A 27,463-nucleotide genomic window follows, 5' to 3' on the forward strand; every position below is an offset into this window, starting at 1 on the left:
CTGTATAATAATTATTGTGTTCCACAATGAAGAGACCGGCTATGAAGATGAGTTAAGATAATATCAGTCAAAACATGAGATTTGGGTAGAATAATAGGAAATTTTTTATCAAAGGGTTGTTTTGCCTTGCTTAATATACCGCCAATACGAATAACTCCATCTTTTAGGAATGGGTTTAGTGATATCGGTTTTTTCTATTTTATCGAAATAATTTTTTAATTTTGTATATCTACCTTTCAAATTACTTTTCTTAATTTACAAATCCCGAAGTTTACTTTCCATAATTATTCAAATGAAGTACTTAAACTAATGACTTGAATGAAATAAGGAATAAAGAATATGATTAATGAAAGGAACGGACTCACTTTTAGTCTTGTCTTGACCTTCTTCTCGTCTCTGCTAATGATGGAGATGAGCTCCCGCCTTTATGTATCTTCTTCAACCACACTTTTTAATTGATGCACTTCTTCAATGGGATTTTTATGTTTGAAGAGTAACCACAATTCGGTCCTAAGGACCAAAATATGTAGGGGTACATTTTAATTGATTGAGAGAAAACTTTATATACTTCAGTGGACTGTAACACTTTTATTTTATACATAAATTATAATTCTCTGGTTCAACACCCTACTTATTGACTACTACTGATTGAGTAATTTATCATTCTAGATACTTAATGTAGTTGTTTCTAATCAGCCATCCATAATTTTTAAGCCAATCTAAATCAGAACTTAAAATATAAGGACCCACTCATCATTATCTCTTATATTCTAAAAACTCAATTGCACCAATATTCTCGTGTACCGGACTTTTCACTATAATTTAAGTTGTGCACTTCTGAATTGTCTGCTATGTTTCTCTAAAAGGCTGCTTCTTTCATTAGGGACGGAGGTAGCTTCAATTTTCAAATTTAATTAATTGCATAACATAACAGAAGCCACACCAGAGACAACAACAGAGAATATTCAGCCTCAATCATCAAAAATATCCCCAAGAGTTCCTACCATACCTCGAACAGCCACAACAACGACCTCGTCAAATGTCGTCAAATTTAGCAAGCTCTCATTAACACGGAATACATTAAATTCAAGCCAATACCCCCATCACTACAAAAAGATAAATTTCAACATCACCTGAGTGTTTAGATAGCCCTCCCATCACTTTCGCTCAACCTACTGAGATACTCAAATCAAAAAGAAAGAAAAAATATATAAATCAACTAGTGAAGATCTGTCCACCTTACTAAAGAAAATCAAAGATCAGATTGAAAACCGAAGACCATTTTGCGTTTTAAATTTTAATATCTCCGATTTTCTACAAAAATGCTGAAAATCGTGAAATAATCGCACCAAATTATTCAAACGAACCATCTGAATTACTCGAAATTCTCAATTTTATCTATAAAAACATACAAAATAAAACCTTAAAAAATAATATCACAAGACTTTAGATTAGATTATTTACTACCAACATTTCAACTACAGATTTAAGTGACAGCGACAAATTATATCAACCAAACTGCCACTACCCAAAAAAAGAAGAGACCAAGTAATCCTTAATCGTTTAAAAATAGGACATACCCGCATATCACATCAATATCTTCTAACAAAAGAAACGGCGTCATTATGTCAAACCAGACTCACAGTGAAGCATCTACTAATCGAATGTCCTCAAAATGAAGAACACAGAAGACGCTACAAGCTAGGAAAAAATTTGAAATTAATTCTCTTTTCTTCCGGAAACCAAGTGCCGTGTTATCTTAAAGACACAAATTATACTACTATGTTGTATGTCTCCCCTGCTAATAACTCTTAGTAGTTGAAGCGAGTTTATGTATGTTTTGAAAAAAAAAAATATTTATTTAAACCTTCAATTTTCTGCTTTAGAAGCAGTTATATTTAAATAATACTCCCACTTCAAGTATAAGAGCCAAACTTGCGAAGGAGAACTAAGTAAAACCAGTTTTTAATTACTTCTCATTTCATCAGAACAATACCTCTATCTTGTTAACAATGTTGTATTCGTGCAATTGCACGCGAAGTCAGTATTTCGCGTTCTAGCACAGTCCGCGAAATTTAATTTAGTGACCGTTACCGATAGCACCGGCCGCGAAACCAAACGTCACTTCCAAATTTGACATTTCTAAAATACTACCAAGACAAGGATTATTTTTTATTGAATCCAACAAATACATTAGTATGTACTTATATTATTTAAGATAAATACTAACATTAATTGTACAGTTTGTATTATTAATTTTATTTACTCCAGAAGTTGAATCAACTACATCTAGTGTTTCTAATTAATGGTTATTGCCTATAATCAAACTAGATACCATATAGCCAGAAATGAGTTGGAAATTTGCTCCTTATTATCGATAGAGTCTTCTACATATCCTTCCGCTACTGTCGTGGACTTCCATCCACCGTGACGTTTAAGAATTGACATATCAGCCTCAGTATTCGCAAGCGGCGTGGCAGAACTTCTCCGAAGCAGTGACCCGTGTATGTATGTATGATACTTGGCAATCATACTAGGCATTTTCCCAATGGTATGCACTCTAACAACTTGTGCTGTGGTCGAAGAGCTGCATATTTACGATAAATTTTCATGAAATCAATATTAGTAACAATGAAAACATGCTTCTTATCCGTCTTCGTATCAGAAACGGCTACTACTAATACAACATTCTCTTCCTGAATATCTTCAATGATCATTTTTACTAAATCATCTCGTCGCAAGGCACCAGATATTCCCATCATCAACAGCTTATTTCGGGAATGTATCAATTTGCTCAAGAGTAAAAACTTTTTTGCTCGATAACCTACTGCTTTTCTTTTTTTTTTAAACTGCTTAATGGCGATATTGTCTTGTTTGTTCGGCATGCATTTCAGCATGGAATAAATGCTCAATAACGTTGAACTTTTGACAACATTTGAGATCTGTATCAAATAAGCCAATAAAATGTTTTCAGACGTCGTCTTAACATTTTGTTTGTCACACCAATCTTTAAACTCCCTGTAACATTTTTCGTACCGCCTTTTAGATTTTTCGGGTATTAAAACGGAAAGCGTCAAATTTACAACGCTTTTGAGTACAGGAGGACAGGAAACTACTGAAATATCATTTTGGATTTAGTCAAGACTGTCAACATATTTTGTATATTTTGAAAGATATCATTAATTATTAAATTGAACTGTTGTTGATTTTAGAGCAATAATATATTTATTTATAATTATCTACTTTAATAATTTTAACGATTGCACGAAAAATAGTGTGTCTGTCATGGCCGCGAAACGTTTTAACGACCTCAAGATTACCTTGCGGCCTCGGCGATGACTGTTCTTTCGGTAAGTTAAAAAGGTATTTCGTGGCCTAAGCATACAAATAATTAGTTTAAGACAATAGCACTAGATAAGTAATATCTGCTAACGAGCAGCGTGCACTAAAGTCGCAATAATCAATAATAATTGCAAAAAGAAAGTTGTTTTAATTATAATTATTAGCAACGAAATGATGTATAAATACAATAAATATTGGTGCGATAGCATTGTACAGCAAAACTGTTTTTGTTTATTTTATGTCAAGATAGAACTCAATTGAAAAAATGTTTGTAACTCCTTATTTCATTCATTTTCAAAATAAAACGTAGCCGTTATGAACTTTCAAATAAAGTGTTGCTAATCAATTTGACTTTATATTATTAATTCGCTATTATTGATATAATTTCTTTCACCTAATGATTTAGTCAGTTAGTCAGTTTAGTAATTCAATTCCAAAATTTTAAGCACTTCTAAACTTATACGTAATTTTTCTGTCTAATGAAAATCGTCAATTACCGTTAACAGATGCGGATTTTTATCGATAAATCGGGAACTATGACAACAAACATGTGAATTGATTTGACAAATAGTTTAGAATCTTGTCTATTATTTTTTGGTAGAACGATTTGTTCCTCAAGCCAGTGAGAAAGTAAGAATATTATTTAAAATGTACAGGTGTCCAGAATTACCGTTTTTACCTGGTTATAGCTTCAATCCAAATGTGAGTAGAAACTAATTATAACGTTCATGCATTAATTTATTTTCAATTAAAATTATTGAAATTGGTAGACTTTATCTTGTAATTCAAATAATTTAATTGAATTACTGTTCTTCTCTGTTCAGATATTTTCAAATGGCTACAAAATCGGTTTTGTAGAGCTATCCTGATAATTTACGTTTATTTTATCATTAACTTTTGTTCATAATCCTTTTAGGATTATGAAATTCTTTATTACTGATTCCTGATATGGAAAAATATTTGTCTCTTAACTAAAAGTTATTCGAATTTGTTTCCTTCTCACAAGAAATAGAGATGTGTTTATACCACAGCGCCTATTTTGAATTTTCCGTGGCAACATCAACAATTCTATTCTGAATGCAAATTTTTCAATTATTGATTTGCTAGGAGTAGGTGAAAAGTATTTTAAATGAGCTGTGTACATAAGATAGAGGATCGGGCCAAGTGCAGTTCATTGACATTATTGGATGTAGAGTGGTGATGTAATCTTTGATTTCGGCTTGAAAGTGTCTGTTCTGCAGGTAGGATTTTAGGATTTGGAAAAAGGTGTTCTGTAGATTTTTCCTGATTTTTTATAGTAGTCTATCGTGCTAGACCTTGTCGAATCTCTGAGCGATATCTAAAAAGGCCGCCGAACAGTATTCTTTATCTTCAAAGGATTGGTACACTTTTTTTGATGACTGGATAAACTTGTTCTATGGGGACATGTTGCTCTCTAAATCCAATATGGATTTAGGATCGGTTCTATTTTCTCAATCAATAGTTTTTCAAGAGGTTTTCACATAACTGGTAATAGGTAATGTATTATGTCCTTTATGACTTATACTAATATCATATTTATTAAAATAATTTGATAATTTTTGGGACAGTTATGTACATATGGTAAGGAAAAATGTTTTATGGTTTGATGTTTCGTTTCTGTTTTGTTTTTTAATTGATTTTAGTATCTGTTTATCATTTTTTCCGGATAATTATTTTCTTTCAATGCAGTTTTAGCTTTTTGAATATCTAAGCATCTAAATTCAGGATCTGATAGTTGGATAGATCTATCAGCTAAACTTATTATCTCTTATATTTTATGTGACATAGGATGACATGAATTGAAATTCAAATATTTTGAGGACTAGGTTGGTTTCGTATACATGTTCTTTGTAACGGAATCGTTGCCAGCTATATTATGAGCGTTTTCTTATTGGGAGCGTGGCAATGAAACATAAAAGTAGACTAATGTTAATATATTTTCCGAGCTTTCGAATACTTATGTGTTCATCGTCTGGGAAATAATTTATTGAGATTAGTGGTGGCTTTGAGTTGTAGATATTCTCTTAAAAATTTTAAATTCATAAGATTCAAAAATCAAAGTGATGTTGATAGAAATATTGATTGATTGAAAAATATTTTCTATCCAAATTTTTTTATTAATCTTTCAAAAACTCTTGAATAAAACTAATTTTAAAGCAGAAGAGATCTAAAATCAAGAACATTTAGAAGTATTAATATAAGGTTTAAGAAATTAAAATATCTTAAATATCTTAAAATATCTTAAAATAATTAAAATATCTTAAATTAAAATTAAGTTTATCTATTTGATGTTTTTTTTTTTAGATTGGAAGAACAAAATTTCATAATGACCCTAAATTTGATTTTATTGGAAAAGGTAATAGAGCGTTAAAAGAAAAGGTTAAGCCAAATATGTTTGGGCCGTTATCTGATAAATACCCTTCTATCTATCCTCGAGGCGAAACCGTGGAGATACCCGGCTGGATAGCGTTTGATAAAAAGGTGTAACAAATATATCACTTAAAACTTCATTTGAATAATATTCCATTTTTTTAGATTCTCTGTTTTGATGCATTTTTTCAAGAAACCTTGCAAGAAGTTAAGGGGTCACCGTTTATGATAAGAAAAGTAAAAATTTATTTATTTTTAGAAGATGGAACGATACAGGTTGTAGAGCCTCGAGTTGAAAATAGTGGTATTACACAAGGTACAATTATTTTTAACAAGAGTAGCATCGAATCTCAATCTATAATATTTGAGCATATAAATAATTTCTAGGTACATTGATTAGTCGACAAAGAATTCGATTTCCCGCACCGATGGATGAAAACTTTTACGATATAATCGATTTTAATATAGGCAGAGAAATCGAATTTTTCGGCAGAGTATTCAAAATTACAAATTGTGATAAGTTCACTAGAACATTTTTAAATCGATGTGGAATCAGTGTTTCAGATCCAATTGAAACTCCTGCTGATCCTTATATGAATATAAGAGCCCAAGACATGGGCTCTATGCAACCAAAGAAACCTGTAAAATCACATGATGCATTGGGAAAATTCTTGGCTAACGACAAGAAGGTGTGTAAGCCTACCATTTTAAGATCTACTAGCTTATTGTTCTCAAACTTCTAGCATTTTATTTATGTCTTCATTAAAATTTTGTGTTCTTGAAGAATTTTCCACTCTTATTTTTACCATACTTCTTCACATTCTGTTCTCTACCGAAGAAAAATTAAATCTAATGTCAATATCGTAAAAAATAGGAGAACCTAACAAAATTCTATTCTTCAAAATTTATACTAAATTTTACCTCCTTGGCGGGAATTTTCAATATTAATGTCCCGAGTGCATGTCAAATTGTCGATAATTTAATTTTCTCATTCTCTCATTCGCGCACTCGAGGAAATTATGAGACAATTTGACATGCACGAGAGGGCATTTTGGCAGACTATTTCCTGAGAGAAATTTAATTTAAAATAAACAATAATTTTTCCTTTTCTTAAAATATAAAATTAAAACCAAATGATGCTTATTAATCCTAGACGAAAATTTGGCACTAGTGCAAATTATCGATAATTTGCACTAGTCCAGTATTATCGCTGAAATTTGATCGTTGCTAGGTAAACATAAAATATTACAGCTTTTTGGTTGGCTTAAATTTTTCGAAGGAAATAGTCAATATTAATGTCCCGAGTGCATGTCAAATTGTCGATAATTTAATTTTCGAGGAAATTATGAGACAATTTGACATGCACGAGAGGGCATTTTGGCAGACTATTTCCTGAGAAAAATTTAATTTAAAATAAACAATAATTTTTCCTTTTCTTAAAATATAAAATTAAAACCAAATGATGCTTATTAATCCTAGACGAAAATTTGGCACTAGTGCAAATTATCGATAATTTGCACTAGTCCAGTATTATCGCTGAAATTTGATCGTTGCTAGGTAAACATAAAATATTACAGCTTTTTGGTTGGCTTAAATTTTTCGAAGGAAATAGTCATATTTATTCCTTGACAACTAAACTATAGAGTGGGCTGTAAGGAATTGGCATTGTGTGCCTATATAAACTACTCTTACATCTAGCAATTTCAATATTCCCAAATACATCCATCAATTTATTATTTTTATTATTTGATACTGGACAGTAACGGATCTCTTAGTTTGCCTAGATCTGCGTAAGTGTTGGTGTGGTGGTGGTGTAAACAGTGTATTTTTCATCAAATTATAATACTATGAGTTTTTACTGCAAAATTACTTTCGATTTTATGTTTGTGCAGGTTCTTCATTTCCAAGGTTACTGGGATGATCAGAAAACATTATATGGATATGTGCATCATTTGGAAGTTCGATACTACTTAGCTGACGATACCATAGAAATAAAAGAATTGCAATCAGAGGCTGGTGGCGAACCAAGTTTCATGTTTTTGCGCAGAGGGAAATTACCAAAATTATACAAGGAATTAAGTACACCTGGCTACGATTCGGCATACACAGTACTTAATGTTCTCGGTTCTGCATTAGGAAATCGTCGATACATTGTAGATCCACTTGACTGTGGTAGAGAAAAAATTGATTATTATTGCGAAAGGGACTTAAGTATAGGTAAGAGTTTAAAGTAATGTATGGACTTTTGATTCTTTTCTTACATACTGCCGGAATGTTTAAATTAATTAGAAGAGTTATACTAGCTGCGTAATATGAATTTGAAATATTAACTTAGTTTCAGGTATTTATTTGAAAAACCTCGTTTACAAAATTGTCGAATTATCGATAAGTTCTTTTAAATTAACTGACACAAAATTTAATAGAGCTGTGTTTATTAAAAAATTCTATTTTTCGGTTTTTTAACGCAATTCGTCAACAAAACTCAAAATTTGTTGAATGAACAATAGTTGAAATGTTGTTTGCGCCAATTCAATTGCATTTAATTAAACTTCCGCAACACTTTAAGTCCTTAACAGAGTGTATTCCTGGTCGACACTTAAGGCTATCAAGCATGAAGATTCGCAAAAAAATTAAACAATGAAGTGATAACTGTCACTTATAATAAAAAATAAAACATGGATGAATGGAAAAATAATTCAATAAAAACTATGACAATATAGTATGTCATGCCACTTTAGAGAAACATGTTAGATCTAAATGGAAAAACCCCTTAAATTATAGAAAATAATTAAATAAGATCATTTCAGTTTACCCATGGGTAAGAAGAAAGTATGGAAAACATTCGTTATTGAAAAATTTTTATCACCGTCAAAATGAGCATTCCAAATTTTAATAACTTCAATCACTTTCTTAATTATATAAACTTGTTTTCTGTCTAATTTCCTTGAGCATTCGCTTTTACCACTAAAAACACTAGGCAACAAAAGAATAATTAATTTCTTTCCTCGCGGATTGCCAATTATAAAAAAAATAAAAAAAGCGAAATAAATTTGAGTCACGTCACATATTTGTGAGAAATAAATTTATTGTTTTCAAAAATGTATTCATCAAACTCCATTTTTATTTTCAACACTAAAAAAAGACCGTTTCACATGTACCCTATATTCGGAGTGCGGAGTATCGTCATTTGAAGCGTCCATATTTCCCAAAAAACCTTTAGATGGAAAGTGGTGTATCTTCAATGACATATTACATCCCAATTTATAATATGCATTCAACATTTGTTGGATGAGATCAGAATATTGAGGAGATCTGTAGGTACCAAAAAAGTTTTAAGTAAAAAACGCCATCCGCTTCTATTTCTTTTTTATCATTTAGGGGCAAACTAAAGGTTCATTTTCTACATTTTTTGCCCAGGAACGTGAATAATTCCTTACACCATATTGCTCTTACATAATGTTCATCTATCTCTCGGATGTACCACTCTTATTAAATTATTTCGTGTAGCCAGTTTGTACTTCTAAAATCAAATCAATAACTTTGAAATCTGCTCCATTCAACCATTGGTGTTTGCTGTATTCTATTTTTTCTAACACTAGTTTTATAATGTCTGTTTCTTTTAAATGAGTTTCGCAAGCTAAACGTAGGGATGGAAATTTATTTCCGTTATAGAGCACTACAGCTTTTAGACTTGACTTTGGGCAATCAATGAAGAGTCTTCATTCCTTTGACCCATAGTCATAATCCACTTTTAATATCTCAATGTCATTACAGTACACTAAGTCGTTTCCTTTAGAAATAGAATCACTATATATGGATTGTGACGTTTATGGTACACGGTAACTTTAACTCTCATCTTAAGCAAATTCCCTTGTTCCAGTATCGATCTTCAGCTTTTCTTTTGGGCCAATCTAAATTTCTTATGAGATCATTAACCTTCAATTAGTTAATCAAATGTGGTGCTTGAGGACTTGAACGCCCATTTTCGTAAAATGCGCTGCTCAATTGTGTACCTCTCCATGGTTGAATTTGTCAAACACTGAAACAAATAAATGTCAAATTAAGTTGGGCAAAAAACTTGATACAATTAACATGGTGCATTATGTTGGACCACCTTTTATAACCTCCTTGCTCAGTTCTGGAGAATGATTACATTTTGATAATTCTGATTTTACGTTTGCCCTTATTAACTCTATAGGGTTAAATATGCGATAGAAAGGAGGTAGTATGAGAAGAGTACGGCCCTGTTATTTGCACAGCTTGTCAGTATAATTAATTTTCTCTAACTTTAGAAAATTAATAACAGTAAGCAATTCTTTGTTTGTTTGCCCTTTTTCTTGATCGCTGACAAGAATAGGAATATTGTTTTTCAGGCATAAATGCTAAAATTTGCGTTTTGTTACTTCTACTATTTGGTATCTTGCCGCGAGTGGTAGGAGTCCTTCAAAACGACTACTGACTGTGGTGCAATTGTAGGTAAAAGGTATTCATTAAACTTCTTTTCAAATAATTCTGCTGTCATATCTTCATGATAATCAGCTGTACAGCTGGCACGAAACCGTCTTTTCTTCCTGCTGCGTGTAATATTATAATGCGTTATAATGAATTAGGTGTCTATTAGAACTTCGGTAGTCTTTATCTGACGCAAATAATCTTGGGGCCATCGAACGATCATTGACGATTCAGTTATTGCCATCCGTTTATGCATTTTTTTGTGTTTAAAACCACATGCTGACAAAACTTGACGCAATGTTCCTAAACTGGTATAATTGTATTCTATATAATCTGCTACCTTTTGCTGTATTAGTTCTAATGTCGCAACCCTGTTCTCCTTTGTTTGGTAGATTTAATGAATGTTTTGGACTATTGGATGGTTTACCAGTGTAAACACTACACGTCGAGGGTATGCCGAAAGTTGGTGTTTTGTAGTGACTGTGCAACCGACACCGGATTCAGCTTTGGAGGTATAGAGAATTAGGTCGAAAGATTTTTTATACAGAATTTCTAAGGATGCTTTCTCTTCAAGGACGCTAGGGGATTCATGTTTACTGTAAATGGTAAGTGAGGTATCTACTATGGGCATATTATTAATTCAAGGGGGAGAAGAAGGCAAAGAAAGTGGAAAGGTCAAAGAGAGGTTGGTATTTTGGAGTAGAGGTGCGAGCAATTGAGGGATTAAATTTACAATTGCTAGTAGGTACGGACGTGGTGGTAAGAAGCGAATGGACGGATTTAGAAAGATTAGAAGATACTTTAGCAGCATATGACAGGAGAAAAGATTGTCGTCTTAAGGACAGAGGTGGCTCATTAGCTTCAACATTGACCCTATCGGCGGGGTTTGAGCTAAAGGCACCAAGGCAAAGGCGAAGAGCGGTGTTGTGTACAGACTTAGAAGCGGACATATAGATAAAACCACCATAGTCAAGCTTTGAGCGTATGAGAGCTCTATAAACTCTTAGCAGTATAGTTTCGTTAGTGCCCCATTGAAGGTGGCTAAGGGTTTTAATTATGTTCAGCCTCTTTAGGAAAATGTCTTTTACATCATGAATATGGTGATTCCAGTTGAGTCGAGAATCAAAAGTCATACCAAGGATATCGCACTGATTCACAATAGGTAGAGGGGAGTTATCAATGAAAATTTGAGGTGAGTAAATAGATGTTCTTCGAGAGAATTTTATCAGCATGGATTTGTTTCGGAAGAATGATCATTCTAGGTAGGGGGATCTCTCTTGTAGTAGATTTATTGCGTTTTGAGGAGTTCACATGTAGAGGGGTCGTATTTACCATGGCAATAAATGATTAGGTCATCAGCGTATTGGACATCTTTTACGGAAGATGGGAAGTTGTCACATAGCTCATTTATTGTGAGGATAAATAAAGTAGAGCTTAATACTGAACCTTGAGGGATGCCAGTATTTTGTGGATGAGGAAGCTTACCGTTTGCGGAAACCCTGGAAATTCTATCAGTTAGGAAATTATGTGTGAATGATAATATGTTACCATGTAGATTGTATTGAGTGAGTTTATTCAGTATTGCACTTTTGGATATAGAGTCAAAAGCGCCTTCAATGTCGAGAATAGTTGCAATGACGTCCTGATTGTTATTTAATGCAGAGGAGATGTTTGTTTTCAAGAGAACAAGGTTGTTGTGTGTCGATCTATCACGCCGAAAAACCGATAGTGCGTCAAGAATGAACTTGTATTTTTCAAGGAACCATTAGAATCTATTGATTATTTTTTCAAGAAGTTTGCAAGTAGTGCAAGTGAGTGAGATTGGATGGAAAGACTTAGGAGATTATGTGGATTCACCTGCTTTTTTAATTGGGATGATTGTAGAGTTGCGCCATGCATCAGAGAATTGGCGAGTATTCTAAATAATGTTATAGATATCAAGAAGCTTGAAGAGGGACGAATCGGATAATTTTTTGAGAAATATATAGAGGACAACATCAGGACCGGCAGCAGAAATTTTGAAGAACGATTGCGCGAATTTTAGTTCAATTAAATTGAAAGGGGCATTGACAGACGCAATATCGAGAGGATTTAGCTGGAATATGGAAGAGGTTTGAATATGTGAGTTATGAAAATCGAATGCCGGATTATGGATGCTAAAATTTTCTTCAAAGTGTTGTGCGAGTGCGTCAGAGATTTCTTGACTGTCGGTGATAAGCAGATCGTTAGATAATAAAGAAGGAATTTTCATATTAGTTTTTTTGCCTTGGATTTGTGCATTTTTTTCCAAACTTGACTGGGATCTGTATTGTGGGTAAAGGATAAAGTATAACTTTGCCAAGTAGATTTCGTACTTTGCTTGACAATAAAATTAGCTTTAACTTTAAGCCTTCTATGTACAATAAGGTTTTCTTGTGTTTTGTGACGTCTAACCTATTAAGAGCATGTTTTGATCAACGTATGATTCTGGAGAATCGTCGAATAGTTTATGTATAACGGAACATGAATCAGGGCTTATGAAGTGACAATCGTTTTTATTCAGTTTAGATTTTTTGGTTTTCTTTTTTGCAGTGTTTCTGGAACTGGATGTTAAAAATTCTGGAGGAAGTTTTTCGCTAGTTTTTGAAAAGGAAATTAGAGAGGGAAAACGGGAAAGGGTGTTCTCCGAGGATACTACGGGAATAACTGAAGTATTAGTAGTGGTAGTAGGGTCAGCAAAAGAGTAGGCGGTGAGAGTGACCGAATCATTTGATTTGGGAGAAGGATCTTGAGGGATGGAAGTGTTGGGGCATGAATCAGCAGTGTGCCCAGCCTGTTTGCAGAGAAAGCATTCAAGTTTGTCGGTAGAAATAAATATTCTGTGTGTTGTACTTTCATGACTAATGACAATGGAAATTTGAAATCATTGTTGATTGGTAATACGTAAGTTATTCGGCGGATGCTGAGGACATGTGCGTATTCATTATCAGGTGAGCCACATTTGACGTATGATATAGGAGAGGTGAGTGATGCAGTGCTTTCTCTATGACGAAATGGGAAATGGATAGACAAACATTGAAAATGAGTATTCTTTTGATTGGAGATATAAGCCGATGTATAGGGATTAAATTGGAATTAACTAGGATGCTTCGGTTGGTTTTCAGAAGTTCGTTGATGATAAATAAATGCATATGCGATCGTGTGATATTCTGGGTACAAAAAGACATTTTTAGAGGGGAGACGATGCTACCTATTGCTTTAATGTAGTCTAATAGTACAGTGTTGGGGATAGAAGGCATAATGATGGCCTAATCTCGTAAGGGCTCAGAAGGCGGTGGAGATTTTGCTGAGGTAGCTGCAGCATATGATAAAGGTGGAGAATAAATATTTGGATTTTTCGGGTTAGGTTGATTTTTGGAGGTAGAAGAGGAAGTGGTTATTAAGTTTTGAGGTAGTGGGAGAGGTTAGACATATTGATATGATCTTGGCAGCCAAAATCACAGTCAATAGTTGGAAAAAAAAATGAACAACGGAGTTAATATATAAGTAAATCTCAGGATAAGTAAATAATTTTCAAGTATATTTACTAAATTTTGTAGTAAAAATGATCCTTCAGACAATTTGTGGTATCACATTTTAATTATGACGGAAAAAGAAGAAGTTATTACTGGTAGAAATTAACTTAACGATCTAAACCTAACGAGGTATTCAGAAACAAATCATCAGTTTAATAAAATATTTGTTGAATTGCAGAACCAAGGGTCAGCGAACTATAACTCGCTGCCTGACTATTAGATTCTTGTTTTATATTATAATTCCTCATTTTCAATAAATATTGAGAAAACAGTTTAGAGATGCTAATTAAAATACACCTTTGTGCGCGTCCTTGGTGACAGGTGTACCGGAACTGTAAGTGCTGACTGTGTACTAGCTTTTCATTACTAAAGTAGCACCTATTTTGAAAATATTAGCATTTAGAGAACTGTTAAGTTAAATAACTTAATTCACAACTTTGAAAAACTATTTATTAACATAAAATATAAATAAAGTGGTTTCAATAATCTGACCACTGCTCTCGTTGGATGTTAAGACTATATAAGACAAGTTTCTACTCCCTTAAATACTGTATATATCTATTGTATACAAAAGCTACAATAAATTATATTTATGGTCGTCACGTTACATCAATAAAATAAGTAAATTTGATAAGTTAATGGAACTTTAAGTGTCTAAGGGACATATTGAACCGCTTGAGTGAGACGTTGACATCCATCAGGGGACGGTCAGTTTACAATAAATCTTAACAAATATAATAGTAAGTAGAAGTTGAATAGGTAGATTTATTATTCTTCACAATCACATTAATGTAAGACAGAAATTAGGTAATCCGTTAATGGAGCATAAAATAAGAGACATATTGAATAATATATTTAATATTTAAATATTTGCCTCAAATACTTTTATTTCTGTATCGAATACATTCTCGATATACCTACAGGAAATATTCGTAAATGTGGTTTCTATGATCGCGGAATTTTTATAATAAAACTGAATAATGTCTCTCTAGTTATTCTTTTTGTTTATTAAAAAGTATATAATTATTATTTCCAAATTTATATTAAATCTTTTAAATCAGGTGCAGTCCTCAACTGCTACGGAAGACAGATTGTTCTAACTGATTGCGATTCATTTACTAAAGAATATTATGCCGCAAAATACGGTATAAGCGAATTTACGCCACTGCAAATACCGGATACTAGAAAATTGGTCAACATCATTCCTCATCCAAAACAGCGTGAACTACCCCCTTGGAATGGTTTCGGCACACATGAAGACTCAGCTCAGAATTGTATAACGGTAGAACCAAAGGCTCCATTCAAGGATTTTAAGAAGTTTCTAATGTATGACAGGTACTTCTTTAATAATTATGGAATTATAACTGTATAAATAGTGGAATATTGTGATCAGAAGCCGTAAGTATATATATAAATTTTCGTAAAGATGTAGCATTTATTTTTGTAAGTGACGGAAGTCAAAGTATCAGGAATCATACTTCCATAAAAAATAACTCAAAGAAATCTGAAGAGCAGTAGAAGATTGCTGATTATATATTCTAGAAATTTGGAAAATTGACTTTAGCTCATTGTGTAAAGTTTATGTCATGTAAAGTATTTATTATGTCCGGAATTATTAGCTTCTTACCTTTGTTACGCCACAATTTCGTAGGAATGGTTTGGACAGTCATATACTAAGATTTGCAGCAAAGATGAGGTCCAAGATTCCCGAAAATTGTGATCGACATTTCATAATTAGTTACTTCCTAACGGATGACACCATGTCTATTTATGAAATTGGCAAAAATAATTCAGGTAACTATGCAGCAAACAAATTTTAATAATAATTATTAAATAAAGTTGCGCGTTGATTGTATGTAGTAATCACTTGAAATTTCGAAAAACATCATCATTTATTTCTACAAATCGATTATAAATTAAATATCTAGATTATTCATCAAAACATAGATCAGGATCTATGAATAATGGAATTTCTCAGCACTTAGAAACAAAATTGGCTGATACCAGAGCACACTCATGCACAAGCTGCCATCAATACTCAGAAACGTCACAAATCAAGGTTAACCCCAAAATACTAAAAGTCGATATGTTTTCCGTGAATAAATACCACCAAATCCATTGATATTGAAACTGCAAAAAAGAGAATTCAGCGCAAAAACGTAGTGCGGTCCATGAGTTCTTAACGTCCTATAGTAAATAGAGTGCGTTCGCAAATATCTTTATTCACAAGTCTAAACAAGCTTTGTTCAACTTTAAACTTGCTTCTTTGATCTATTTTATTATAATAGACCAGGGATGGGGAAACTACGACCCGCGGTCATCAAACAAAAATCAAGTACAGCTTTCTTTTTTTTTCTCTTCAATTGGCAGTAATGGCAGTGCACGTCGCACATAAAACAACATGTGCGAGCGCGGACGGGGATTTGAGCGAAAACCGAAAATGAAGGTCGAGTAAGTGCGGTTGTCTTCGAGCGCGCTACCCATTTGAAGCAACTATTTCTGAACACCAGCAAATTGGAATTTTATAAGTCCTCATCTAGGACACAATACCCAAATATAGTTGCCCACTCCCAGAAAATAATGGCTATGTTTGGTACAAGCTATTTGTGCGGACAAACGTTTTCAATAATGAAACTAAGAAAAAATTGTCTTCGTAATAGGCTTTCGGATGACCTCCTTTTTTCATTGTTAACAATTCAGCATCACAATGGAACCGGCTTATGATTAAGTCATGCCGAAACAAAAACAGTTCTAAATGTCACATATTCCCACAAAGACCAGTGCTACAAAATAACTTTCCTTTTCCCATAATTAAATGAGCAGATAACTGGCAAAAAGGGAGTTACCGAAGACAACTCCCTTTCACTATGAACTAAACCACCTGTACATTTTTTACCTTCACCCTTTCAACATTAAAATTTTCTTTAAAAACTGGAAATTTTTTATTTTTCGAAAATTCTGAATATTCATGCAACTTTAGTAGCAGTTAGTCACTAATGGTTTAAGGGTCATTAGGAGTACGTATTAGATGTTTTATAAACGATGTACCGTTGTTCGCATTGTTTATAGACTGATACTGCTTTCTGTTTAATAGATCTATAAGAAGTTTTATATCGCCAATACATCTATTCTTATAACCTATTAAAGTATATATAGGAATAGGTGAATTACCTAAATTACACACAACTTACTCTTTTATTGCCTAATTGTTTTATAAATATCATTTAACTGCTGTGTGAGAAATATTTTTAGGGGTAATTTGGAGTACATACGAGGGCTGTTTTTTTTTCAACCTCCGATAGGCTATAAATAAAAGAGAAGTTCATATAAAACAATAATTGTATAACCAAAAAATTGGTAAACTTACGGTTACTTTCCGACGTAATCACCGAAGGGATGGAGACATTTGTCATATCTGTGGACAAGCTTTCCAATACTATCTTCGAAGAAAGTTGCCGCCAATGTAGCCTAACCGTTCAGTAACAATAACCATTCTGTTAACTGGTTGAACCAGGACATCTGATTTGCGCCCTTGGCCCCCTCCATCATGCATTTTTTACACCATTTACGCACAACAACATCACTCATGAAGTTTTATCCATACACACGATTCATTCTCCGACGGATTTCTGCAGCAATATGGCCTTCAGCCTGTAGAAAACGAATCACACTTCAAGCATCAATAATGGCGGGCATATTTACGTGGCTGTAGCACAACGTCGACTGACACCTGAATGTCAACAATGGCTGGGTGTAGACGTCTACAGCGAATGCTCGATTTCTTCTGCCCGCGTAGCTTCTGCACGGAGCGATCGGAGGTTGAAAAAAACGGTACTAGTATTAGCTTATTATAAGTTTCGATGGATCTACGCTTTATAAACGTTTATTCTCTCTGATTTCCATGCTTTCATAAAACAACTATTCTTAAACTTTCAAAATATCTGATAAAAAAAGACGAATAAACTAAATTATTAAAGTTTGTGTATATATCATTTCAGCTTTATTGTATCTGTAGTGTGACGCCTCCATCTACCTAACTTATATTTATTTTATACATTTTCTATTTTCTTTCAAAATCTGTTGATCTATTAATAGTACAACATACGGTAATAAAATAAGTAGAATGTTATGTCATTGTAATTTTAGCACTCGTATAATATATTATAGAACGGCCGTATTGCAAAAACGAGTTAATGATAGTGTCATTTGAGGCTCTTAACCGATTGTTAACTGAGAAAATTAATAATAACAAAATAATGAGCTCGTACTAGGTCGATCACGTTGTCTGTTGTCTAAGGGTTATTTAAGGTAGACAACAAAACAGATACGTAGCCATATTCTTTCATTGTAAAGTAATTCTTAATGATAATACAAGTAATAATTTTGGTTGATTTACATATTATTTTCATATTATTTTTTTACTTGCTTAAAATTAGTCTATTTTCTGGAAATTTGTAATTGATGCTAATGAAAGTAATTAACGACATGAAATTTCAATTTTCTTTTTTGGAAGAAATATATGAATTGTTGAATTTGCTTATATTCAATGAGAGGGCGTCTTTTTCGGAATTATCTTAGACAGATTTCACAGTGAAGTGGATTTTGTTGATAAATTTTGGTGAAAGGAGATCTTCAACGATTCATGATTTAAAAACGGTGGACTTTCCAACTTCAATCATTCGGGAACATCGGTCGACAGTTTCTTGTAAAATAATAAGTTTTTCATTTGAAACATTATTGGAACATCTTTTCGGTGGTGTAAATGTCGTCATTTTATTACTAACCTTATAACACTGTGACACTATTTACGGCTTAACAGCAAATACTGACTACAATCTGAAATAGGGTTAGAATTAGGCAGAGGCACTAGTAGATGGTTAAACGGTACCTGTTAAAAGAAAAACGTAACTGTATAATCTACTACCTAAGTAATCCCTACACAATATTTCAAGACGTACACCTATGGCCGACACCGAAATTGAGACAAACTGGACGGAATTCCCCATTTTATTACTCTATACCTTTCTGAAATAGACTATACAATTTGTTACTGGTGATAATGAAATGTTGGAAAAGTAAAAAATCTTTAATCATAGTCAATCCGACATATGAGAATCTCTTTAGACTAACCAATTAGCATAAAATTTTGAAAATAACTTTTCTTTTATTATTAACAAGATCTAGATAATCACATAAGCCTTACTTATTGTGCCCAATTTTTAATTTCCGTGTTTGCTGTGGCTTCTCAACTAACTTTTTTTAGGTTTCAAAACATCATGTTTTCTTGGTAGAAGCCAAGTAAAGCTACCTGGACAGAAAGTTTTTGACATAAAGCCACCCTTATGTTATACACCTCAGCATATGTTCATTGGAGCAACATTGATCGTTAATAATTTTGAATTTATTCTTGTTGATGCAGATGAATATTGTTTGAGATATATGGAACTAAACGCTAATCAGGTATAATGTACATCATTATGTATGTGATATTCTATAGAATTAAATAGTGATAGTGTCTAATCTATTGTATTCGTGATTAATGAATTAGTTAGCTTCTTACTTCCCCAAAAAACTGTCTAATGATTGAGCATTATTGTGGTATGTTTTATATCACCAAAAAGTATGAAATAAAATTTCACGAGAGCTTTCTAAAGAGAAAAGTGGAGTTTTATCTTCAACCGGTTACTGTTCAAAATAAAAGAAACATTAAAATTCTAGCTGAAGATTCATACGACGATCAACATATTTCTTTATGAGGGTTACTACTTTGGTTTTGGTATTGACAAATATTTATAATTGAATATGGCTGTTTCGTTTTTCAGAATATTCTCCATTAAAATAATATAAAATAATTGAAATACTTTTGCATGCATTTGAATCAATTTTCGAAGCATTTTTTCTATTCCGATTAAGGCATCAATATCAATTGCAAAAGACAGCTATGCGGGCATCAATCAATATTTCATAAATACGCACGGCAATAATACCAAATTAAAAAATGAAAAATAATGCTTACTCCCCATATAAAATTCGGTAAACATCTAACAAACCGTCTGTGGACTTGATGAATGTGTGTTAAAATTCATCTTCTCTACTGTTTACAAATGAAAACGTCGAATCGTGAACATAAACGCATTTATATTGGCCGTAGCTGTCGGAAGACGTATGTACACAATTTCTTCAAAATATACCTGCCAAAAAGTCTGCCATAAGCAGTGGCGTCGCTTGGTGCATCCTAAAGATACCTAATAGTAGTACTAACAAAGCTCAAATTTTAGCATTTATGTCTGAAAATCCTATTCCTGTCAGCGATCGTAAAAAAGCCCAACAAACAAAGAATTGCTTACTGTTATTAAAGGTCTATAGTTAGGGAAAATATATGTATGACCCTGTGCAAAGAACAGGGTCATACTCTTCTCAGATTACCTCTTTACCATTGCATATTTAACCCTATAGAGTTAATATGGGCAAACATAAAATCAGAATTACGAAAATGTAATCAGTCTCCAGAACTGAATAAAGAGGTTTTATAGCTGTGTTGAAAATTCAATCAAATGATGACTCTAGTTCGGACGATTCTGACTACCATTATTATTTATAAAGATACTTTTGAATTGAAATGTTTTGTTTTATTTGTAGAGAATTTCTTTTCCTTTATGGTTTTTGCTTTGAAATTTCGTTTTCCAGAAAAAAAAACGTCTGGTACCCTGCTTAAACCAAATACCCTTACAGGCATAAAGGAGAATCACTTTATGGTTTTTGCTTTGAAATTTCGTTTTTCAGAAAAAAATGGATGGATGGGGTAGAAAAGGGCTTCTCACTCACTCACTCACTCACAGGCAGGCATTTTGTTCGTCTATTTACGTTTTATAATTAATATTCAGTTAGAGCAAGTTATCTAGGTATGATAATGATTTTTTTTCTGAGATCCAAGTAGGACTACAATGAGGTATCTAAATCTACGCGTATGGTAGATCAAACATAATTATCGGCAAGGGTTTTTATAATCTGTAATTGATATTGGAAGAAATATATCTCAAAAAGATGTAATTTGAACGCATTAACCTGTTCTTCGGGTGTAGAAAAACATTCATCTCGCAATTTACTTTTGATCTCTGGAAATAAGAAGAAATCATTGGTTGCCATATAATGACTGTACGACGGATGACCCATCAAAAACTTTTTTGTTTGAACTGTAGTGTTGGAGATTGAGTCGTCTTCTGCTGAATTTTTTTGACACTTCTGGCAAACAAATGTTGATGTACCATTCAGAAATGACCGTTTCACATTGCTCTTGTGCAGGAGTTTCTAACCAGGGGGGCACGCCTCCCAAGGGGACGTAGAAATATGTCAAAGGGGTCAGAAAGCGTTTGTAATTTCTTTTTTTTTATACCACCGAGGTGGCAAACAGGCAAGGAAAAACAAAAAATGGGGAAACGAAGAGGATAATTGTGTCGTTTCATTACGAAGTTACTATGGCCACCTTCCAGCTGCATCATCAGATCAGTACCATGATGATAAGTCCCATAATATTGCATTATCACGCGATTTACGCATACAAATCACCATGGTTGTTGTTATGCCTTTTCTCAAGCTTTATACTACGCATGCGCACACAAACGTATTAACACACATCGTACTGTCGCTTTTTCGTTTCATGGATTTCCAAATCACAACGATGCTAAAGAAGTTTTCATTTCAAAAAATGAACAAATAACATTTCAATGTAATGTTTGATTTTTATTTTACACGCATAAAATTAATGAAATTAATGCCTATTCACTTTTTCTGTTAACCACTGTTTTAAAATCCGACGTCGTCAATCGCAGTTATACATATACAAGCATCGACAAGTCACAACATGAAACCCGCGCGCACTCGTTTCGCTTAACTTAACATTTATCACTTGGAAAACGATTGTGTGTCTACCGGACTTGCATGAGAATCTGTAAAATCATTTCCGCAAACTTGCGACAAATTTGACGTAGCGGTGTACATTTTTTGTTGAAAAATCAGTTTGAGTGTGCAAAATTATTGTTTTAAAAGGTAAGTTTATGTTTATAAACTTCAGTCACCATTTTTATTCAATTTACTAAATTGGTGATATAGCAAAGATGCGTTCTTAAGCCAAGCATTGTGAATGATTGTTTATTTATTATTTGGGTTTTATTGTCATAGGTGCGAGATGTCAGCAAACAAAAGAAAGTTTTTCTATGATTACATTAAGTTTGGATTTACTTTTATAGAAAAAGACGAGTTACAGTTACCTCAGTGTGTTTTAAGTAATGATAGCATGAGGCCCAATCGCATTGAAAGGCATTTGAAGCAACAACATACTATCCTGGTTTTGGAGAAACCAAAAGACATTTTCTCCACTCAAGCAGATGAGATTGGATAAATTGGGAAGTTATCACAAAAGCGTATCGCAGCATCTCAAAACTTCATTTGAAATAGTTTTTATGATAGCAAAACAAAAGAAACTACATAAACACAAATTAATAAAACCATATGTCCTAAAAGCCACGCAGAAAATTTTAGGCGAAGATGCAGAGCAAAAAATGAAGTCTATTTCTCTTTCGAATAACATAAGCGTAGAATCGATGACATTGCAGCAGACATTAAGTTACAAATAATTAACAAAGTAAAATTATCGCCCTTTTTGGCCATTAGTTATATATAAGATATATTTAATTCAATATCAAATTTCATTGAAAAAAATAATTTAGATAAGAAAAAGTCCAATACTGCAATGATAGGTGTAGCTGGCTCAGCTAAAAAGCTCAAGGAAAAAATCCCTCAATGGTTAGTACACATTGTTTAATTCATAGGCAAGCTTTGGCTTCCACAATGTTCAAAGATTACATATTTCAATGGAAATTGGCTTATTTAACTGACTTATTAGGTGCCTTGAATGTGCTGAACTTGAAACTTCAGGACAGAAACAGTACTATAATAAACCATTATGATTATATTGAGGGGTTCATAGCAAAGTTTCAACTTTGGAATCAAAAATTATCTCCTGAACATGTTATATCTTTTTCTCGGCTCTTCGAAGCAACTAAAAATAACACACTGGACGTAAATTTGAAAGCTGACATAAAAGCTCATTTGCAAGCGCTGGAAGACGAATTTTACCGATACTATCGAAACATCGATTCCGAGTTACCAATATGGCACATGACAAGAAATCCATTTGTTGTCGATGTGTTACAGTTACCAGAAGAAGTTCAGGTAGAATTTCTAGAAATGAAGCAAGATTCGTCGATGAAAGGTGATTGCTTTACGAGTACTAGTTCCTTTTTCTTCAACTTACTTGTGTGAGACAGGCTTTTCTGCTCTAGTAGTAATTAAAACTAAATAGCGAAATCGTCTTGATGTCGACAGCGACCTAATGATAGTTCTGTACCTACTATATATATATATATATATATATATATATATATATATATATATATATATATATATATATATATATATATTATATATATATATATATATATACCTACTACTCTGTACCTACTATTATTTTATTATGAAACATTTATTATTTTAATTTCAATTTAAAAAATTATAATAATTAATATAATTAAATTATAATAATTAATATAATTAAATTATAAAAATTAATATAATTAATAATTAATATAATTAAAATAAAAGGCTTTCAAGTACAGAATGTGCGTTGTTTTTCTATTTATTAAAAATGTAAAGGGAGATGGGGCTTGAAAAAATTATTAATAATCTGGGGAGCCTCAACAAAACAAAGTTTAGGACACCCAGCTCTAGTGGAATAGTGTCGACATGTCCAGTTATTCCGAAAAAATATGCATAGTTTCATGATTCACCGCCTCTCACGATCTTATAAACATTTTTACTTGCAATATCAGTTTTCTATCAAAACAGCCGATTTTGGACGACCTTCACAAAATTCATCCTGTAGCGAAGTGCGACGATTGAATTCGGAAAACCGGCAAAACACGGTATCTAATACTGCAATTTTGAAGTTAAACTGTACTATGTAGGTTGAATGTGCTCCAAAATTGGCCGATTATTTCCCAAGTATCTGTAACTTTTTAATGTCTTCTGGAAAAATTGGATATCTCTTTAGTTTTAAAATCAGTCTTATAAGTTCTTACGTCTATTAACAGTAATAATTGTTACTTTAAAAATTAATATTTAAAAAAAATAGTACACGTACCTTGAAAAATGATGTCTTTGTTTTTGTCTTACAGTGCACTAAACTTCTTGACATATTTTTAGTACCCCAAAGCTAATATTGCTTTGATAATGGATAAAGTCAGAGAAAAGCTCAGGCCGATTTATAAGGATTTTGTAGCAGATAATGTATCGCAAGATCAACCAACTCGAGTAATTTCATACGAAAAATTGAGGTATGTATGTGTTAACTGTTTAATCAATTACAAAAATTCTCTCTAATGATAGCGGAGTCAAATAAAATAGTTAGAAAACTACTCACAACATATTTTTCCCAATTTTTGTGGATAACTGTTTTTACAGATAAAAAACGATGCTTTTTTCTGCTAAACCAAATAAATATTTGAAAAAATTTAAAGAAGTGAAGGTTGAGCTGCTAAACCGTGGGAAGGTAATAAACCATAACTTCAAAAATCACTGGAATATTTTTATTTTCACATTAATTAAACGACTGTTACTATTATGATGTTTCTCTCATTTCCTAATTTATTCAAACTGTTTTTTAACGGCGAGGTAAATTTATACACACTTGCTTTATTCACACACTTACTCGAGACACTATAATAACTTATCACTACTTAAATAATTAATAACTATTCACTACTTTTATAACTACTTTTCTCATTTATTTACATCCACGGGTACTTTTCTATTTCGTTCCGTTCACTGTAACTAATAATTCTAAACTGATTTGTAGCTCATAAACTAACTAGTATTTATGCCCAAAAAGAATTTCTTAATAATTCTAAAAATATAAAAAGCCCTTCCTAGAAATTTGTTAAAAAAAAACACATCAAACGATTTCCGTTTTCGCAAAGCTTGTCATTAGAACAGGACCATCTTCACGATCCATGTCATGGGTGAGTTTTTGACTAATTATGGCTTACAAGTAGCCTCATTAATATTCCAACGACCTTCAGGTTCAACAACCGACCGTGAAATATGAGGTTTTGTATTGCTATCCAAATGGAAAGCCTGCTTGGCACTAAACCTATTTTTAGCACGAATTCAAAGAATTTTTAGTTAAAAAATGTTTAATATAATAGTTTGGAGATTGTAAAATAATAGAGAACTAACCCATTAATCACTATTTTGAAAATATCTCAAGAACGTGTGAAGATAATATGAGAATTGATGGAAACAAAAATTATTAAAAATATGCCGTCTTGCTTTTAGATGGTAATGTAAATACTTATTTTATTTGACTAATTTTCTATGATATGTTATTTAAATTAACCCGGGAACACTTTAAAACTTACATGACCATTCGCGTATCGAGAATTTTGCTTAAGAACGTCTTAGTTATCTCGCACATGGCTTGTACGATTTTGTTTTGTTAACAAGGATCTTGTAATATAACCGATATTATGGTCGTATCTACATTGTTGTCAGATCTTTCCTTTAGTCGGAAAATAACGAACTATATTATTTAAAATGGATAACCCTATATATTTTTCTTTTTTTCTCGAAATCCTTAAGAAATGCCATAATATCGGAGTTATATCTACATTTGCGTTATCTCCGTCGAAGTTAAATAATACATTTAGGTGGCTATGACTGCTACAATAACAAATTTGACGTTACAATAAATTAAAATTGTTGAAGTTTATTGTGTCGATTATTTGAAAAATAACGAATTGATATTTTAATGACATTAGGGTATGGTGATAGGCAAGTCAACAAGAAACGTGTATAATCTTTAATAATTTATATCCTAACCGAAATCCTATAACAAGATCTACTGTCAGTAAATTAGTAAAAAACTCGTTCACTAAAAGAATTGTCCAAATCGGGGCGCAGGAGAACTACATCAACTGAAAACAAATCTTTAGATGTTTGTGTCCTGTTATAAAACGATCCACACTTGAGTACTAGACAAATATCCAGAGAACATCCGTAATAAAAATTTTACGTGATAATAAATTCCATCCATACAAAGTAACGTTGGCTCAAGAGTTGTCAGATGACGATTTTGATAGACCTGAAGAGTTTGCAGACCTAATGATGGAAAACGATCCAAATTTTTTAAGTAATGTCACTTTTTGTATTAATGGAAACGTAAATCGGCATAACTGTACATACTGGTCACGTAACGATCCTCGTTAGATGCGTGAATCCCACATCCATATGCCAAAAAACTGAATGGGCTGGAATAATAGGCGACAAAACAATTGGTCCCTTTTCCATTGAGAGTTACTTAAACGGCTTGACGTATTTAAATTTATTGGAAAATAGTATTATACCTAAGTTGATTCGGATATTTCCAAATCCAAGTGAGTATCTTCAATTACAATATCCCAATCGACAATATTTGGCTACAAGATGGTGCCCCACCTTATTATGCGTATGTGGTGAGGAAATACCTAAATAATGTGTTTCCCAGAATATGGATTGGAAAGCGTAGTTTTGTCGAATGACCTCCACGATCATCCGACATGAATCCTTTAGACTATTTCCTGTGGGGTAATGCCAATATTCAGGAATCAAAAGATAGGATTACCACAGAGATAAGAAGAATTGGACAGTCATGGATGTTGAAAAATATATTGCAAAGTTTAAAAATAGCATAGCTTGTTGAATATATTATATATTCATTTCGAGCATCTGCTGTAATCGCCTGTATGTTTTCTAAAATTTGTAATTTTCTACTTCTACATCTAAAGATTTATCTTCAGTTTTTGTAGGTTTTCTGCGCCATGATTTGGATAAATATTTCATTGCACCAGTTTCGTTAGACTTTTTACTAACTTACTGACAATAGACCTTGTTACGATATTTGTATTACCACATAAATTATTGAAGAATATTCAAATTAAACGAGTTTATTCAATCGTAGCCATTCAAATGTGAAATATTTATTGTAACTTTGGTGGAAATACTGTAAATGTAGCTATAACTCCGAAATTATGGGATTTAGGTATAAAGAATATCACATGAAAAATAACCAGTATTTCTTAAGGATTTCTGAAAACACAAAAAATATATGGTGATCCATATGAAATAACAAAGTTCATTATTTTTCCGGTGAAAGAAAAGATCTGACATCAATGTAGATACCACCAATACCGGCCGTATCACAAGTCCCTTGCGCACAAAAATGGTGTTCCATACACAAAACTCACTCTGTATAACATTCTTTATACTATAATGTTTCAATAACAATTTCAGGGACTAAGTTGGCATTAATTAAGTGCAACTAACAAAAATAACCTTAGTAAAAAAATTAAGGAATAAACAATAAAATATTAATCTTCATCAAAAGCACGGGCTTTACGTATGTCTTATGAAGTAAATGCATGTTCTTTGCACAAAAAAATTTACACGTAAAACATCTCTTTTTTGTCTTGCGATTTTTACGCATTGAACAAAATGTGCAGATTCCATCAGGTTTCACAGCCTATGAAAACGCGAGTTCACTTGTAAATCGTTTGATAATTTTCTGAAGATGATAAGAAAGGTTCTGCAAGGCTAATGGTTTTAGGTACTGTCTCCGGGAAATAATTGTATTT

The 27,463-nt window shown here is 32.6% G+C and overlaps 1 protein-coding gene across 1 annotated transcript in view; it reads left to right on the top strand.

The window, feature by feature from the left end:
- Positions 1 to 3,990: 3,990 nt before the first annotated feature.
- Positions 3,991 to 27,463, top strand: part of LOC130445306 (EF-hand domain-containing family member C2-like) — a 38,468-nt gene continuing 14,995 nt past the window's right edge. Inside the window, exons 1-9 of the mRNA XM_056780872.1 lie at positions 3,991 to 4,044; positions 5,668 to 5,844; positions 5,899 to 6,049; positions 6,121 to 6,422; positions 7,626 to 7,950; positions 14,801 to 15,074; positions 15,391 to 15,533; positions 19,003 to 19,199; positions 24,000 to 24,130. Coding sequence (XP_056636850.1) covers positions 3,991 to 4,044; positions 5,668 to 5,844; positions 5,899 to 6,049; positions 6,121 to 6,422; positions 7,626 to 7,950; positions 14,801 to 15,074; positions 15,391 to 15,533; positions 19,003 to 19,199; positions 24,000 to 24,130 — 1,754 coding nt within the window. The remainder of the gene's footprint in view (positions 4,045 to 5,667; positions 5,845 to 5,898; positions 6,050 to 6,120; positions 6,423 to 7,625; positions 7,951 to 14,800; positions 15,075 to 15,390; positions 15,534 to 19,002; positions 19,200 to 23,999; positions 24,131 to 27,463) is intronic.

Source organism: Diorhabda sublineata, chromosome 6 (assembly GCF_026230105.1).
Source record: "Diorhabda sublineata isolate icDioSubl1.1 chromosome 6, icDioSubl1.1, whole genome shotgun sequence".
Classification (NCBI taxonomy): domain Eukaryota; kingdom Metazoa; phylum Arthropoda; class Insecta; order Coleoptera; family Chrysomelidae; genus Diorhabda; species Diorhabda sublineata.